Source organism: Acyrthosiphon pisum, chromosome A1, assembly GCF_005508785.2.
Source record: "Acyrthosiphon pisum isolate AL4f chromosome A1, pea_aphid_22Mar2018_4r6ur, whole genome shotgun sequence".
Taxonomy (NCBI): domain Eukaryota; kingdom Metazoa; phylum Arthropoda; class Insecta; order Hemiptera; family Aphididae; genus Acyrthosiphon; species Acyrthosiphon pisum.
In genome coordinates, this window is record NC_042494.1 from 26,990,435 (window position 1) to 27,009,957 (window position 19,523).

Sequence of the window (19,523 nt, forward strand, 5' to 3'; positions counted from 1 at the left end):
TTTCATATTACACTGGATTTCTCATAGTAACGATTTTCTTATTTTGTTGTAAGTAATTAAAAAACGAATGACTGTAGATACTTGAAAATTTCACCGAATGTTTATATTAGTATTTTCTACATACGATGAAATTTTGAAAATAATTTGACACTTTTTGAGCTCTTTACGGACATTGTCAGTTTTCAATTTTTTTAGTTTTTTTTTCTATAAATATTAATAAAATTTTATCTGTTCGGCCAAAAAGTGTAAGAATTTAATACAAGGCTCCTTTTATATTGTTACAATAGCAGTTGAAAAATATTAAAAATACATAGGCACAATTTTTTTTTATAAGCATTTAAAGATCGAATTTTGACAAAATTTATCAAATTTAAAATTTAATAATTATTTCGCAGTTAAAAATTTATAAAATGTTTAATTTTTATATCTAAGGATTAAAAATGTAAAACAAAATTTCACGTAAATATTTAATTCTGTTACCAAAAATACTAAGAAATACATAAGCACAGTTTATTTTTATAGTCATTTTAAGTTCAAATTTGGACGAAATTACATATTAAAAAACCTGAAATAACTATTTTAGTTATTTTGTTGGGATTGTTGATTGATTGATTATTGAAACTTCTAAAGTATACTATTATATATCTATGATAGTACCACGATTTGTTGTTGATGTATAACGCGTTATAAGTACCTAATGGATATTGTGATATGATTAATTTGGAATTTATTATAGATACCTATTATTGGTCAATTTTTTTTTTAATACCATAGATAAGTATATAAGATACCTTATACCTAGACTGACATACCGTCTCCGCTCAAAATCGTTTTTCTTATACAGTGATATTATATCATTGAATTCAAATTTAATACTATCCATTATACAGTAACCCACTTGTAACCTACTGTACAGTAGAGCGACATCCACTTACCCACCTTTTTATTAATGTACTATGAGTATTTAGTGAAGATTTCATGTCTATATTATGTTGATTTTTGTCTCAAAGAGGTATAATAATATAAAAAAAAAAAAAATCCATTTGATTGTAAACCGGAGTTTCGTAAAAATAAATCTGTTTTTCCGTTATTTTTTTCAAATTATAAAGGAAAGTACTGGAAATTGTCTACTTTTTATCCACTTTTATCGATAAGTGTAGGAGTAGGTTAGGAACTTCCGCATTGAAAAAATGTTATGAAACAATTTGGTTATTAATATAATATGTTTATGGGATGCACATACCTGAAGAGTATTTGTAGAGCTCCGGCGCACTTGGGACAGCAGGCCCCTGGTGGCGTGATGCCCTGACATCCTTGCTGAGGCAGTTTCGGACAGTCTACCGCGCCCTTAGCAGCGCAGTAGGGCCGACCGTTGTGCCCGATGAACCCGGAAGACGCACACGGTCCCGAGTAGTCGACGCTCGTTGATTCCGCAAAGGCCGCGCACTCGGACGGATAAGTGTTGCCGTCTACGCCGCATACGCGTCCCGTTGAGTTGCATCCCACCTATAATCCGGAAACAAAATGTCAGGTTTGTTATAGGTCAAGGGTTAATTTTAGTTACACAACAGGTTAGCAAAATGACTGAGTCTTCCCCGGGGACTTACCAGGCATGGGCCGCTGTATGCTAGCGTTTTTCCGGACCGCAACAGGTGGCACAGGTTTGAATGTTCCCCGCCGTCCGTGTCGCACACTACGCCTTTAGGTGCGTCCTCACACGATGTCTTCTCTGAAACTGTATAGGTACACGTGAGTGTTTTGAGTATTATTAATATGACGTAGTATATTATATTTCGTGGAATTGGCCTCATATCGATTATTGGAGAAATATATGTGGGTAATCGAAACTTTTTAAGGGAACCCTAAGTTTATTTTATAAATTATGTAAGTATATTTAAGCATAATGTTATTGTATTAACGTGAATAAATTCGTCAAGTTAAATTTGATTTCATAAAACATATGAATATATAGATATTATATCGTAACCGATATACATTTTAACGGCTTTAGTTTTTATTTTTTGGTTTTTATTTTGAGAAAACCTTATGATATTTGGGGATGGAAAAAAACAAATTTCATGCCTTGTCGTAAATTCATGAAAGCGTTTTAATAGGCATCGTATTTTTGTGTCTTTTGAGTCAGCTCTTATTATATGGCCAATTCACGTTGCGAGCATAGCTTACCACATTTGTATTGGACGCAAGACTTCTTCAACATGGACAAGCACACCTGACGGGCGGGCACGCACCTCTCGTCCGAACGACAAGCGTTGTCGTCGGCGCACGGATCGTCGTTCCAGCACGTGCCGAACTTGAGGTCCACGTCCGACAGGCCGGCACACCTGGAAAACGCAGAATAGACACAGCTTAATAATTATACTTACGCGTATTTACATGGGCGGTGGTATGTAAATCATATTCCGCACCAAGCCAGTCGGCGAGGGTTACACGGGTGTACTTACTTGGCCAAACACGAGTTGGGGTACGTGTTGCCGTTGGAACCACAGACGGGCACGTGGTGTGGGGCACAGTTGCACGGCAGTCCGGTGTGCCTGTATCGGGACACGGCGTTTACCGTCGCGGGTTCGCAGTGTTTCTTCGTGCAAGTGATCTCGCCGGCGAAGCAGTTGCACGTGTTGCAGTCCATCTCGAACGTAGATCCGTGGTCTGTAACACAGAACAAACGACCGTTGCTGATTCATTCAAATACATAATATTATTATAATCGCGTTTATACACTGGTTATCCGTCGACTTTTGATAAGGTGACCCGGTGAGTGGTGTCATATTTAACGACTAGTAAAAAAATCTGTAGCTCTCTAAACGGTAATATCATAAATCATAATTCACAACAGTGATCTTATGAATTATAGATAATAATACTATAAATTATAATATATAATGTATAAAATTAGTTCTAAAAGTTTACATATATGTATAGTTATTACTTATTTTTAAAGCTATTTTATATACCTAGTTGTTTTGTAAATCAATTTGAAAGCGTTTTTTACAGAGCGATGAGTAACCAGTATATCTCAAATTATGATTAGGTATAATTATACGCCTATACCGAGCGATGGCGTCCGTGGAACTTCCGTTACTTCCGTATTCAACAATCAACAGGCTGTCCGATTTAATTGATTGATTTCTGATATTTTAATGAAAGCTTTTTTATGTAATTTGCTCAAACAATGTAAATTCTAATGCATTATATTTTTCCAAAAAAAAAAAAAAATCTTCTCATTCTAAATATTTAACCTCCCACGATTGTTATAACCGGGATTTGAAAATTAAAATAAGGTAGTAAATGCCAGCTGACTTAATACTGACACATAGAAAATTCTTAATATAAAATAGAATCGTAGACCGTAGTATATTAGCTTGAAATTAGTCTAAATATTCTGGAAAAAGTATTGCGTATGTTAAGTGACATACTTGACACTTATAACCTACAAATAATAACTAGAATTGTTATTTTTCGTTTAAATATCTAATTAAGTTATTTTTTTAAATTGAAATGTCTATAAAAAAATGATATTATGTATCTTCGTTATTTGTAAATTGCTATGAGAATACTTATACGTTTAGTTAAATAAGGAATAGTCTATTTTTTTTGTTCTGAGGCGCAGGCCCAAGCCTCCCTAGCGACCCTCTTATTGCACTTATGAATTTTCCCTATTGCAGAATATCCATTTGGTATAATACGAAAAAAGAATAATAGGTATATCTGCTCAGTTTTCAGACTCAATTTAGAAAAACATATATTTTTGAAATTATTTTTAAAATATTATTGTCGTTGAAACAGGGTTATCGTTTCCAAATGCTGTTTGGGAATTTGCTTAGGTTTCACGTCGGTTCTTAAAACAAATTTATATACTAGATTGACACAATATAACAATTAATAAGTCTCGAGCCCATATTTTTGAGGGTCACAATTGTCACCTCACTGAATACGCAGTATAAACTCGTAGGTTGTATATAAATACAATATCTCACCGATCGGCTTGCCGACTAGCCAACAGGACTGTATCTGAGAACAGGGCACCTGCTGGCACTTTTCGATGCCCCTCTTGGTGCACAGACAGATCTTGGCGCATCCCTTTTGCCCGTTGAACGTTGGTATACGGGCGTACGAGTCTTCCGGCACGAGGAAGTGCGACACCTCGCCCGCCTTGCACCCGGCCACGCATCGGTACGGCTTGCACCCGCGGCCGATCCTGCAACCGCGGTTGACCAGGCACACCGAGCCCGGTGCGCAAGGGTTCCGCTTGCACGGGGTGGTCACTTCCGGTAAGTCTTCTACCGCCGCGTGCTGTAGTTCCGTCTGTAATCGCGGCGGCGGCGGCCGAGGTGCCCCGAGTTCCGCGAAAGCTCCGAGCGGCACGCAAGGCCCGGAGTTAGGTGACAGCCGTGCGCAAAGGGCGTTCGCCGAAAGCCCTGGCGCTGAGTTCGACCAGTCCAGGCACGTGCTCAATAGCTCCAGACAGTCGTCCCTGTTTTGTGCACAAAAACGAGAGGTTATATTATATGTGATTTGTAATGACCACGTGTGTGCAGGTATACATTGGTGTGTGTTGAGGGGGGGAGGGTAAACATATGTATCATATTATAGACATTATCCATATACATAGATGACCTACACGAATATTTTTATGCAGATCGCGATGTGAAACACTATGATACCGTTATAAATTAACAATATTTTACTTATGACACTTGCTACCACTCTTCCCAGATATTTCGTTTACGTACTTATGTCTGCCGTGTACGTATATAGAAATATATTACAATTACCTATATTTAAAGTTATTTATATAATGGGTTCATAAAAGCGAAACACTAGGGCACTACTACAAAATAGGTTGTGAATAATTAATAAGGCAATATTGTAAACTTATAATAAAATTAAATAAATAAAGTGACAAGACGTGTAATTCAATAAAACTTGATTGTATATATAGTTGAATACGGGAATGCGAAGTTGATGATAAAATGTGTAATTTAACTCTTAAGTGACTGATTTGTGAAATTTTTATTGCGAGTGCTAATTTTTTAATTGTTTGGACTTTCATATAAATTTGACCACTAGACAGGAGCCTGTCCAATCCGTCACTGGTATATGTGGCACACGGTATTACCGTTAGCGTAGATATAGCAAAAATGGCAGAAGCCGATGATTTAAAATTAATAGCTGAAATTTCGTTATCTATACTTTGACTGGGAAGTTAAGTTAGGGTAATATTTTCGTAAATATACATTTTCCCCTCCCGATATATTATTACATGATATAAGTATAGACTGTGTCACTCGGTCATCACAGGTCCTGCTCCTTATCTATGGTTGGATATTAAAATAGTTATTATATTAGGTCAAAGTTTAGGAGTTCGGCGAGAGGGAATAATCACGCGGACGGTGATCGATTCTTGAGACGTGACAATATACCGACAAATATTTCGATAACCTAAACTGGCTGCGGTGACGCGTTGTTTAGTATTCGGCGAGCACAAATGCGTATAATATTGTAGTCGTATTATGTAGCCCATCGGACGTATATATATAGCGCGTGATCCGACGAAATAATAACAATAAATCAAGACCTCCGTGTGGGGAACGACACAGACGTCGGTCGTGCTTGCCAACAGCTTTATTGCATATAATATACGAGACACACGAGCAGAGGCCGATCGATACGAATTGTTTAGCGTTTTCCGTCGATATATAAACGCGCGTGTTTGCAATAAAATATGGGGGCTGGCGGATAGCCACGGACGTGAATATTGTGCGTACATAATAATATATATATACTTAAGCATAAGTTTGAAATCGTTTGAGAAATACGATCACGTCGATAGTTTAAAATAGTATATATAATATAATATTATTATTAAGACGTATAGTTGACAGATTTTTAGTCTGCATCGACGACAAAACACGCGTTATATAAATCGGATACAACTATATATGCATACCTACCGTTCGGATGCAGACATTAAAAAGAAAAACCGCGTCGGTAACTGTTGGGTTATAATTTTTTTGGTTTTCCGTTCCGATTGTTTGAAGTCCGACCGCCGACTTACGAAGACGACACCGCTCACGCAGCTATCGCAGTACATCGACGGAATGGCAAAAACGAAACTATACGCTCGCGTTATTTATAAACTATATATTCGTAGATCCTACGTGATATCGACGGTTGGAAGACATAACTCTCTGTAGTCTTGTTGAACCGAAACATTCATTAGCGAAGTCCGTTAAGAAAAGCGTAAAAACAACATGACACGTTCAGAAGAATCAATTTTGTGTTGTCGGTTACAGTCAATTGGCCTATATCTTACAATATAAAAAAAAATATATATTATCCAGAGCATCTCGTAGGTTTTTATTGATATTTTATTAGTGTATGCGAGTTATAACTGTAAAGTCTGTAATATTATAACTATAATATATAATATACAGTAATAATATTTAAATTGCTCATAATAGGTTTTAAAATTTTAATATTAATAACAACATACGAAATGCCCCGGATGCCTAGTAAAGTTTTATAAATTTGATACTTAATTTTATCGCGTAAATGTTTCTGTCTCAACCTACATGACCATCGTCTATCGGCTTGCAATTGACGACAAATCAAAAATGATAATTTAGAGGATCTTATCATTTGTTGTCTATACGTGTCTTCGCGTTTTAGAAGGGTATAGCGTATACGATTGCAAATTTAAGTTCAATAGTTTTGTATATTTTATTTTCGTTAGTTTAAATTTGAAAGCGAACAATTGACCTAACAATAAAATTGCTCTCCGAGGCAAAAATGTACTTTAATATCACAAATATTCTAATGGTCTAAAGAACGGTACATATTATATATAATTTATAAAGTTTCCCCAAAAAATATATATAAAAATATATAATAGTTTGCACTTTCTCCCAGGGCCATATTATGGACTTTGTCACCCAGGGAAAAAAAAATTAATTCGTTTTAAAAAACAATTTTGATAATCAATTGAACATAGGAGTAAATGTTATAAATTCGGATGTTCCTTCTGGATTTTGGCTAAGAAAATTCTTTAGTTATATACTATCATAATTGATAATGGAGGTTATAGATCACTTTCGATGTTCAATACAGCCATTTTATGGTATATAAAGAATTACAAGTTTTGTAATAAATTGAGTAAATATAAATTGCAGAAAATTAATTGATTTAATTGTTTCGCAATGAACATTAAAAAAAAAATCAGCCACCCAGGGCAACGGTCCCCTTTTCACCCCCTCCCCAATACATATATTTGTCCATGCACCCATAACCCATGCATAGTATGTCTTATGATCGACTGCAAGGCGGCCGGCGTAAAATTCTATACTTGCCTACAAATTTTGTTGACGTGAGATTGCCTGGTGCACGGCCGTATCTGCAGGATGCAGGCGACGGCCTTCCAGCTATCAGGCAAGCACTTTGTGATGTTCTTCAGCGGCAGCTCGTAGTTGAACAGCGTGATGGTGCCTCGCTGACGCCACAGCGTCACGTCGTAGTGGGCCGCGTCGTCCGTCTGCGGCGAACAACTCCGGAACAGCTCCGTAGGCCTGTTGTTGAACACCGTACAGTAGTTCAGTCCGTCGCAGCCCAGATCGCACGGTTCTTCGACTGTTTTGAGAGACAAAGAGCAAACGGTTTTTTAAGCGCCCGGTGCTAGTGCAGGGTCGTGGAAATCGTTTGCAGATTATACGTTAATTTATATTATATGTAGATACAGTGGAAATCGCTTATAACGACGTCCAAGGGAACGGGAAGAATATATCATAATGACAGATAGTCATAAAAACTGACGTCTGGAGAAAAAAAACCTATTATACAAAATTCAGTTTATACCCTCATTATATAATATAACAATCACAATATATTAATCAGTTGTTCGAGAAATCCCACTTTTCCGAAAAAAATCGAATTACTTTAAATTGCAGTTTCGGGTTAGGTTAGATTATAATAATAATATTATGTAGATCTATAAATTCCAAGTAAATCTCGATTTGTACACCATTAGAAATAGTTTTTAATAGTTGTGCCAATTGTAGGAATCAAGACAACCCTATTTAGTCAGGGACATGTTAATTTCATTTTTAATATCCAATTTTTTACGTTCAGGCCGACATGGTATACTGGCTATGGGTTAAGATTAAAAATTTAAATATTAAAATATAACTCGTACAACAAGCATCTGGCCGGTGACTTGAAAGTCATAAATCATTGTGTAATAATATCATCAGGATTTAAGTAGCATTATTATGTAGTTTAATACATTTTTCAATAGACGTTTTTGTACAGTAATACTTCTATATAAGCTACACGTATATAGAGTATAATAAAATAAACAATAAACTGCGGAAATTGCCGCAGTGCAGTATAACGTTGCTTACCGTCGTCCAAACACTTGAGCAATTGATCTTCGTTGGGATGAGACAAACATTCGGAATTGAAGTCGTTCCACGACGAAGACCATTCGTTAGTGAACGTTTTCAAACAAAGCTTGCGGCATCCCGCTATCGTGGCTTTATCACAACAATGCAGTTTCACGCTGTCCATGCCGAGTTTCTCTATTTGTGACATCGGTGCCGGCGCCGACGTATCTTTCTGCTCAGCCCGTTCGCTTTGCAAGAAACATTGCCAAAACCGGTCCTAAAATGGAATAATCGATTAAATCTGACATGTCTAATATTACCTATACCTAAAATGTGTATGATAGATTATTTCTAAGTGTTAGAGAATGATCGATTTGGTTTTCGTCATAATAATATACAGTTACATTTTTTATTCGGTTTTTACATTTTTGACGTGTGAACGAATGAACGTTATTATAGGTACCTATAATAATATTAGGTACATTTAATGTTATGAGAAAATCAGTTATGTGTATGTAATGATACATGTAGGCACTTAAATAATATAATCTCACAAATGGTAATAATATAGTTACTTTTAAGAATATTTGATGGCTTAATTACCTACCTAGTGTATATAAGATTAATATAAATGTGATAGTAATGATATTTTATCCTTGTTCAAATTTTAATTAACTTTATTCTAAAATCATATTATTGATGTTTTACAGTTATTATGTTATAGTTAACATGGGTATTAAAAAAAAAAAATTACAAAATTAGGTATTTAATTTAAACATTAAAAAAACATGTTTTACAACTAGTATTATAGGTACCATATATGAATATGAATGATGTGATTACAATTATAAGAATACATTAACGCGTATCGCCTATGAATATATATTTTTTAAGATATCATATTATCTTGCACTGAATCAATGACTATCATGGAAATGAAGTGAATAATAATCAACTATTATGTTAATTAGTAAAGACTGTCAATTTCACATAAACAACACAATTTAGGCACAATATCAACCATAGCACTTTGTTACTTCGTTTTCCATCAGTACACATTTAATAATCGTCTTTGAAATTTGATATGGTCATTAAAATTATGCATATACAGTAATTTGAATTATGTCTTAAATTATAATTATCAGATTTTCTACGATAGTAGTCTACATTACAAAGTTGAAATAAATGTGTTGTAATCACATACCTATATAATATAGGTACTTAGAATCTTTTTCTTTTTTTTTTTTTCAGTTTAGAACCGACGACGTCGCGGGAACTGCTTCCGCAATGCTTCCGCGAAGGTACTTAGAATCTAGATTAGGTGTATCAAACTCAAAGTACTGGACAAAGTACTGGACCAAATATATTTGTTAAATAAAATAGTTTACCGTGCGGGAACATAAAAATTTATTGAAAAAAAAAAACATTTTATACACATTTTTTATTTTATTTATTACTTACATGTAATATTGCAATAGGTACTATATACAATACTTATTCAATTATACTGTTTATCAGAAGATAAGACAAAAAAGAAACATAATATATAACATAATATATACCTCTCACTAACACAGTTGTGACACAAAAGGAAAATAATTTACAATTATTGTAGAATTAAAAATGATATAGAAGTTGAAATTTGGAACTTTTTTTTTGAAAAAAGGGTTTTCAGAGTTTCACATTAATGTAAAATCAATACATTCAAGCGGTCCGCTTAAAATCTATAACGAATTATTTTGTACTTATTTAAATCTATCATGAATTTGGAATCGGATTTCTGGTATACGGGGTAGGTATAATGTGTAATAAATCATAAACTATTATTATGTGTGTACTCACGTCCAACGACGGCGATCCGCATCCTCTGCCCTCCAAACTGTCGACTGCCTCTACATCTGAGTCGAATTTTCTGCGCAGACTGTCCTGACAGGCTTGTTCGCACTGCGTGTCCGCGGCCAACTTGCAACAGTGCAAGTCTACGAGGCAAAAGAAAAAGAAAAGCCGTTCTTATTAGGTATTCAGTTATGGTAACCGGATAATGGGTAAAATCCACCCTTTCCCGCTCACCAAAAATAATTATTTCACTTTTTCTACAAAGTTTCTAAAATTGACGTATTAGGAAGCACCTTTATAATAATTTTATAGAGCATCGTGAGAAGACTTTTATTTGCGTTTTTTTTTTTGTAACTAACCTAACTTTTATTTATTGACATTTTTGTGACCAATATATTCGAATTTATATTGATACTACTATCTATCAATTTTTTAATTTTAATTTTGTCTAAATAGAAATTTAAACTTATTTAAAACAATGCTTAGGTTTATATTTTAATGTTTTATAGGAGGGGCTAGGTTTAATAATATATTTTATACTATATAATATACTAGCTGATCCCACACACTCATTTGTAGAGTGTTTACGGCATATTTTTCCAACCTCTATAGGTTGCTCTAGAGTGGCTCACACATGAATTTAGTTTTGGCTTACGAAAATCAAATATTTTTAGTTCATTTAAATGGTTGCCATTGGTTACAGGTTATATTACTATTATAAATAGGTAGTAGAAATATGGAATGCACAATTTTTAAAATCAAATACTTATGGACATAATAAATTATAATGATTACTTTTATGATTTGCTTTCTCAATTCTGGACTTAATTAAAGACGAATACCAATATAAATGATATCGGATTTACGCCGGCTTTTATGTATTAGTTGAATCTGTCTCCAGATTTTTCTGTTTACATAAAAAATATGTGCGGAATTAATAAGTGAAAAATCGTACAATCAATCATTGTAATTCATTGTGTTTGTGCATCATATTATATTCCAACCGAAGTAAAACGAAGAACGATAGAAATAGATAAATCAATACTGCAGCACATATCATAATAGTTGCTAATAAACGCAAAGTATTTCTATACGTTTTATATGTGGATTTAAAAAGCCAAGGGGGAGGGGAGAAAATGCTCGTTCGTCTCCAGCCCCGCCCCGGATGCCTACATTATAATGTGGGTATCGTATAGTCTATACCGGACTTACATTTGTGTCCGTCTGATGACGGACGTCTGGCAGTCGTATTTCGGGTACACCGGCGGTGCAGCTCGACCGATGTGGTGGCGGTAGTGGCGGAACGCGCGTCCCGTCGGTCGGCCGAGCACAGGTCGAGGATTTCCTGGTTGGCCGCGTGTCGGTTGATGGACGGCGTGTTGGCCAGGAATTTCTCGCACGCGATTTGACACTGCACGGCGTCCGTTTTGTCACCGCAACACGTATCTTTGACCTACAAAACACACGACGAGCATAAATAATGTACAAGATATATATATATTATTTAATACACTGAGAGTTTGACAAATGCCCACGTATGGACGCCCACGTTCTATACATGTACAGGGTGATTATTATAACAGTCACACGAGTTTCCACTTTTTGAAACGGCAGCGTGCAGTTTCAATTTCATATTATTAAACAGAATGCTATTTGTACGAGATAGGTACATAAAAATTGAATTTCAAACGATTAGTTTATTAGCTACTATTTTAAGTTTTGATTTCTGAATATGAAATTAAAAATGTAAGCAGTCATTTAAAAGAGTAAACAGCTTTTTAAACATAATCACGATAAAAAAACAGTAAAAATGTCAACTTCAACTTGTAAAAAATATTTTCAAATCGTTAACACTTAAATCGAAAATAAGTGCATCACCTTGGGAGTCTCACCCTATGTTTGGTACCGATACACTGGTGTATTATAAATTATAGTGATCGACGGTTATTGGTACGATTTAAAATATTTATTTTTGTGTCTCAACTGAAAACAAATTTAAGTTAGTTGACTTTTTGAGCTGTCCGATTGAATGAATATGAAAGGAAAACGCGGTGAGACATATCCTGCCGGCAGACTTGGGTAAAATACTTTTAAAAAGTATTTCAAATACATATTCCGAATACTTAAAAAAAAAGTATTCAGAATATGTATTCGAATACTTTTTTTTAGTAGATTTAGATTTCAATAGCAAAAATATTACTTTTTCAATTCTGTGTTTATAAATGAACATTATTATATTCTTGATAAAATACACCTATCTGGCTATCTATAATCTATTAGTTATAAAATATTATATTAAAATTAATATTGGATGTTAAAAAATTATTCCGAATACTGCACTCAGAATACTTGTAAAAAGTATTTAAAATACCGTATTGAATATACTTTGAAAAAAAAGTATTTAAAAAGTATTCGGAATACTACCCAAGTCTACCTGCCGGATTCTTACATGTACAGTGTGTCTCTTGGACATGCACACGGATAGTGATATCCGCGACCAGAAACCGTAATATTTCGTCGGTACCTATAATATGTTTCGTTGAATAGGTTCAAATCCGTACTAGCTGATATCATAATATTATATTGTAGTTGTTTTTATAAAATTATCTAAGTACGATTTTCAGGAGAACAGCTGTTAACGAAATCGGAATATCGCTCGGAGACCTACTCTGCTGTATATATTAGGTATACCAATGAAGCTACGAATTTGATTTACATAATTGTTCGTTTGTTAGTTTGTTAACTAGTTAAATTAAATCAATTAAGTACCTACTTAATTGAAGAATTCGTCATATTTTGATGGAAAAATATAATTAACTAGTTTATCGGACGAGACACGGATGCAAGGTGTACCAAATGTAAGCATATATCAGCATTCAGCAGGTAAGTTTGATTATTAACGCCAATTAATAACGAATAGAATATTTTTTCACGGGATATAAATTTTGGTCACTCTGTATAATTATATTTCTCCGTCGACGTAATGAACCATGTGTGATTATTGAGACGCACTGCTACGCCATGTACCGAAATAAAAATCCCGTTAAATCGTTAAGGTTGTTTTGACATAAATTTTAAGGAATGTGAAAACATTTACTTTTACACGACTATAATTCGCTCTCAAATTGTATTATTTATATAATTAGTAAAGTTAATTTATTCTAAAATATTGGGTTTTTGAATCTTATTATAATAATATATAGTATAGTCATTAAAATATAATAGGTATGCACAAAGGGTCGAATAATGCAAGACCATAATTTAATCCGTTTTTTAGTTTTAAAATGAATTTCAAAAACGTTTACAGATCCGATGTATGTTCACAGCGTGTGTTCATAATAAACAAAACCGTAATTTGACAAATTTAAACGCCGGAGGGTTTTCGATTTTTGTTATTGAACTAACTCTAGTGGAACAAAACGATGTAAATCACCACGTGCACATATAACGTCGTGACGTAAAACTTTTAAAAGTGCTACATAGATAGAAAAACGCGCATCGATATTATAAAATATAACGCATTAGCCGAGAATCATAAACCGTTTTTCGGTCTGCGGAATCCAAAAGGAATATTATAATATAATATAATGTTTGACCGAATTGATACGGTCTAAGACTATTCTGCAGTACCTATATATGAAACGAGGGACACTTCGGTGTTTATTATATGTTTGCACGACGAAAACGATAAACCGCCGTCGAACACGACATCATTGCAACCGAACGGAGTTGTTTATGGCAGGAAAAAAAACTCGCGAGGCACATAAAAAAAAACAGTACCAACAGGTCGACGGGCAGACGCAGTGATATATTTTATTTTTCGACCACGGTGGTAATCTGTAGATCGTCTTTCGAACGCGTGAAATATCTTCTCGTCTACCCTCCTTTTTAATTGACATGAATTATAACTCGCGATACTGAACCAACCGTATTAACGTAGGCATAATGATGATGATGATATTCGCGATGATGTCTTATCAAACTTTCGGCATTGAACGTGCAACTTGTAATAATTAATACGTCTACAGTTATGTTGAAAGACTGTCTATATAGAGCCTCACCGCAGAAGGTTTCATAATATTAGAAATCTACCTATCTATCAAAATTAAATAATAATAATAGATTGAATTTGATAATTAAAATGACAAGACGTATGATATGACGTGTAAATATAATAAAAAATATTATGTTAAAAACAAATTTTTTTATACACTTTATATTGTGAGTCGTTATTTAATCATATCAATTGATTATATTAATTCTGTGATTATAACAATGCTTACAAAATGGTAACGTTTAGGCAGGCACGTCTTATAAGTTATAACTGGCAGAGTACTCAACTAGATGTGTTTAAAACAAACTAATTTTGCTCAGTGTCACATATATTTTTTATAAATATTTTAAAACTAGTATGTTTGCATATTTTAGAGTTTTAACTTTTTTGACCGAATCTTACATAGTATTTAATAATGCTTAAAGGCGCATGGCATATCGCAAATGAAAAAAATTAGTGCATTACATGTGCATCCCTATTTATAACTCTTTTATAATTTATATGAACTAGTTAAGAAGAATTTATTTAGTCTATCACGAACATTAGCTTGTTTGAAAACAAATGCATAATGCATATTGTATAATTTCAATGTCAATCAATATATCACATATAATATTGTAATAAAGGAAATTAAACTTCTGTTTTATAACAAAAAAACAACTACGTTTACTTAAAATTTCGTATAGTAATGCGTAAGATACCTGCAGTTCTGTGTACATAAAAATAATTATGTAAATATTAAACATTTATATACCTATCAATATCGTTATCACGCAGGTACTTAAAACCATCATTAATCATTACCATAAAACGAGCAATTTTCTCCTAACATGTTATGTCACAATACATTTTTTTTAGCACGGATCGTATAATATAATATCCGTACACTACAGTGTGTGTGTGTGTGTGTGTGTGTGTGTTCCGAGAAATTATTGCTTGCAACACAATGCGCATCGGGTTGAGAAAAAACGTATACGAGGTGGCGCTCGTGATTATAATGTTCAGTATATACGCTATGGCGGTTACCTGTTGATGTTGCAGGCAATTGAAGAAATCCGTTTCGTCTTGGCAGTTCTTGTGCACCGATCGGGACTCAGAGTTCTGGTCCAAACAGGACAGTTGGCAGCTGTCCGACCTGGCCACGTCACAGCACTTCCTAGCCGCGTCCAGCCACTTTATCTCGGTATCTGCGGACACCATCATCAAACGTTCGTAAGTCAAAAACACTATTTGATTTATTTATTTTCTTAACTATTTGTGTACGCGACAAACAGTTTCACGCCCACGACTCATACGCGGATACCTGTATCATATAGTATAATCTTACCGCAGAGTTACTTTACTATGTTCAATAATAAACAATTTTACATAAAAAAATAAAGACTCTTAGACTAGGTAGGTACCTAAATATACAGTGTAAAATGCATGTTAAATCAAATTTTAAAAACAAAAAGAAAGAAGGTTTATGGTATTGGCAATATATACAAAAAGCGGGTTTTCATATAGAGGTTCATTAAGTTCGTAATATTATTAGTAGTCCGAGTTGAGCAGAAAGGAAGTTAAAACATTTTAGTTAAACGGGTAATCCGAGATGGAATATATTATTAAAATGAAGTTCGGAAAGTATATTAACGGACAATACATTTTGTCGAAGAGGAGTTTCAGCGGAAAGCCGAATGATAATATTGGCCAATAGTCTGCGTTTGGCTAAACTAACTAAATTGAGTTTATGAAGGATAGGGTCATATAAAGTCATGCGGTGGACGATCAATTTTAAATAAAAATCTGCACGTTTAAAACATTTTACTCGAAATTTTCCTAATTGCCTGCAGGTCTCTGTGGGATGGACATCACAGAGCACTAAGCCATATAATTAATATACATTATAATAATATGTTCGACGAACAAAAATATTTTTTTTACGAGAAATGGCAAGTGCTCATATAACGATATTCTTGTAAGTATAATGGCAGAATTACAATGGATATGACTTTATATTCTATGATTGATGGATTATAAATTCGCATGAATAGTGAAAATGTACACGATATCTACTATTGTATACAAAGGCAAGGTGCCTCCCACGCATAACTAATCATGCAACCATATTCGATCAAGCGTGTACTTGATCTAACCGTGTTTAATTAACGAATATTTGCTCTGCGGTGCGGTTTTAAAAATAATAACTCACGACCCCCTACTTAATTAGATTCGTAATGTGGATACGACTAATGACTATAATAATATCACATTGCTATATTATACGTATATTTTAATATCTACCATCTACTTATGATTGTATGCATATACATTTTATTATTTCAATATCGTTTGAGAGGGGGGCTACGGTGTTTCAATTTTCCACCAAAATGATCCTCTGCACTCGTGTCCACTTATCACAGTGTCCGTTTCTCACCAATTTCCAATAATTAATAATAATATGTTGATTTAAATATTTCTTGAGAATCTCTTATATTATATTTTCAATCTTGTATTAATATTATTATTATTTAATTACGGTCAGAACAAAATATTATTATTTATTAAATTAAGATAAATTTCTTTGAAATATATATTAAGTATTGTATATTCTATAAGTACCTATATTGTTTATACTACTTGTAATAAATTTAAAGAATAATTTTAAAGCTTCCAATCTTTTACATTTTACACAACCCTATGTTAAACTAATATTTATATATGCTGTGTATCAAATATAAATCAAGCTAATAACGTATACGTTGAGGTTATTGTAAAACTTCAAGCGTTTACTTTATTATTATATTTTTATATGTGTAAGCTGCAGTGTAGCTGTAGCATAATTATATTATACATTACGTACAAGTTAGGCCTGACTTGACTTATATGACTTCATAAATTCGTAAGGAAATCCGGTTTTATCACTGCACGTATATAGATTTTAATCGCAGAAATTTTTAGCATATTTTTACGTTTAATTTTAGATATTTATGAATAAATAAAGGACGATTTCAGGTTTTTTTAGCAGCAGATAGACCTTCTACAAATCAAGTACGATTCAAAATCTGAAGAAAAAAGCAATTAATTTTTTCATTAATTTAGTTTTTAATTTTTTTCTTGTCTACATCTTATTTAAATAATTAGTTATTTTCATAGACAAAAATATCACCACAAATTTGCATATTTAGTGTAAAATTAACGCATGTTCATATTAATTATATAATCATTTTATGTATATAATGTTCCGATGTTACGACGTTCTTCACTGTTTTTATTTATTACCCAATACCTCATTATATACGGTCGATTTACCTTGAGCCGAAGACGACATACACCATTCAACATGTCGGACCTGAGAACAAAAAATATAAACGTACAATCAATATACATTACGTACAATAATTAATAATATACATTTGATCATATTATTTAGGTACCAATAATTGGTAATTGCCATATATTTGGGAGCATAATATTATGTCTTCTATAGACTATACGAAAATCTGCAGCGTTGACTGGTGGCCCAGTTTTATACGTCAATTTAAAAAAACGTTTGACAAATTTACCAATTTTTAAATTCAAAATTATTTTTATAATAAAACATTTAACGACTAGGACTTGTTATATTATTATCGTTCCATAAAAATTGTTCGTATAATATATATGCTAGCAGCCGTGTTATATTCGATAACGTTATCTTTAGGGAATTTAAGAGCATTATCGGAGCTTATCGGAGGAGTCGCGCCATCTCGAGTTTAAAATTAACGATACGTACATAGGGTATACGTCCCCATTTACGTGGTAAACTATACATATTTAATTACAATTTTTGAAGTCTAAACCAATAGAAAGCCCGATGTAGATAGATAGTACCTGCTACAATACGCGAAGGGAGTATCGGCTTACTCGTATATATTATATAGATATAGTAAATACTTGTCCCGAGTGTGTAGGATAGGGTCATATATACTCATATATTATAAGATATCTTACAGGAATATGACGAACAAATAATAAATAACAGATGTCCGAACGGTGGCGGACTCACTCGGATAATCCTCCGCCGTCTGTCTGCAGAAGTGGTCTTGGGATTTGTTTTTTGTATTTATTTTTATTATTATTATTATTATTATTATTAGTTTTTTTGTTAAGGGTCTAAGGACGACTGTATATACAGTTTACCCCGAAACGAAATAAAGGATCGGGTATCCTACGTCGGAATTCATTAGGACGTATAGTATAATATATTATATATCATATACCAAATAATTATAATTATCACTCTTGTGTTTTGATTTTTTTAAATTAAATTTTATTTTTTAGTCGAAATTTATTACGAGTTTACACGTGTTTAGGTAGGAAATAATAAAAGTTTATTTCAACGACCACAATAAATATTTTAGCATGTTTATGTAATATTTTTGAAAACGTTTTTCGCCATTAGAATAAAATAACAGTCATAATAAGGTGTTAAACAAAATATTTATTTCAATAAATACCTAAAAATAATAACTATGAAGATATTTTATATTAACCTGTATCTATGTACACTATACCTACAGGTATGATTAATATAAGGAGGTATAATATGATACGATATAGTATGTAAATATTGTTTGAAGCTAGTTCTAAAATTTAAAATTAAATAGTCAGTGACAATAATATGCACAATACACAATCGAGGCAAGATTAAAAGAAATGAATCATCACAAGTAAAGCGTCGGCAGCTACGATAAAACTGTCTGCAAGTGATAAAACACAATTTAAAAATGAAAAATATGAAACATTCGTTGAAAATGTTTCTACCTACCGATGTATACACAAGCATTGTGCACACATTAAACATAATAATATTAATAAATGAACGAAAACTGAATGTGGTAATTTAAAAACGGAATAAATAATAATAATACACAGCTCATCGACTGTTATTGAGTGATCATATAAAATACGGAAGTGTATTTACGAGTATTGTTTATTCACCATGCGACTTCTTTTAATTTATTGACCATAAAAAACACGTGCCTACACACTAATTTCGTTTAAATCCATTATCGTGAATTAATGTATTATTATACATCTTAGTATAGGTACTATATAAATAGCTGTCTAGGTATATCTATTGTAATAAACATTCTCGATGAACATTTCAATGGTGTGATGGGTGGGGTGGGTGGGATGTCACCGTTATATTATTGCCGTTACGCGTACAATTCGGAAAGATTCACACGTTACAATATTATCTTTTATTTTATCTC

The 19,523-nt window shown here is 33.3% G+C and overlaps 1 protein-coding gene across 1 annotated transcript in view; it reads right to left on the reverse strand.

Annotated features, from left to right (window-relative positions):
* LOC100164519 (reversion-inducing cysteine-rich protein with Kazal motifs) overlaps nt 1-19,523 on the reverse strand; it is a 48,598-nt gene that overhangs the window by 1,478 nt on the left and 27,597 nt on the right. Inside the window, exons 4-14 of the mRNA XM_001942546.5 lie at nt 17,578-17,617; nt 15,313-15,473; nt 11,445-11,685; nt 10,239-10,375; nt 8,415-8,673; nt 7,368-7,644; nt 3,996-4,492; nt 2,463-2,667; nt 2,185-2,342; nt 1,608-1,735; nt 1,244-1,506 (exon numbers count right to left, since the gene is read on the reverse strand). Coding sequence (XP_001942581.2) covers nt 1,244-1,506; nt 1,608-1,735; nt 2,185-2,342; nt 2,463-2,667; nt 3,996-4,492; nt 7,368-7,644; nt 8,415-8,673; nt 10,239-10,375; nt 11,445-11,685; nt 15,313-15,473; nt 17,578-17,617 — 2,366 coding nt within the window. The remainder of the gene's footprint in view (nt 1-1,243; nt 1,507-1,607; nt 1,736-2,184; nt 2,343-2,462; nt 2,668-3,995; nt 4,493-7,367; nt 7,645-8,414; nt 8,674-10,238; nt 10,376-11,444; nt 11,686-15,312; nt 15,474-17,577; nt 17,618-19,523) is intronic.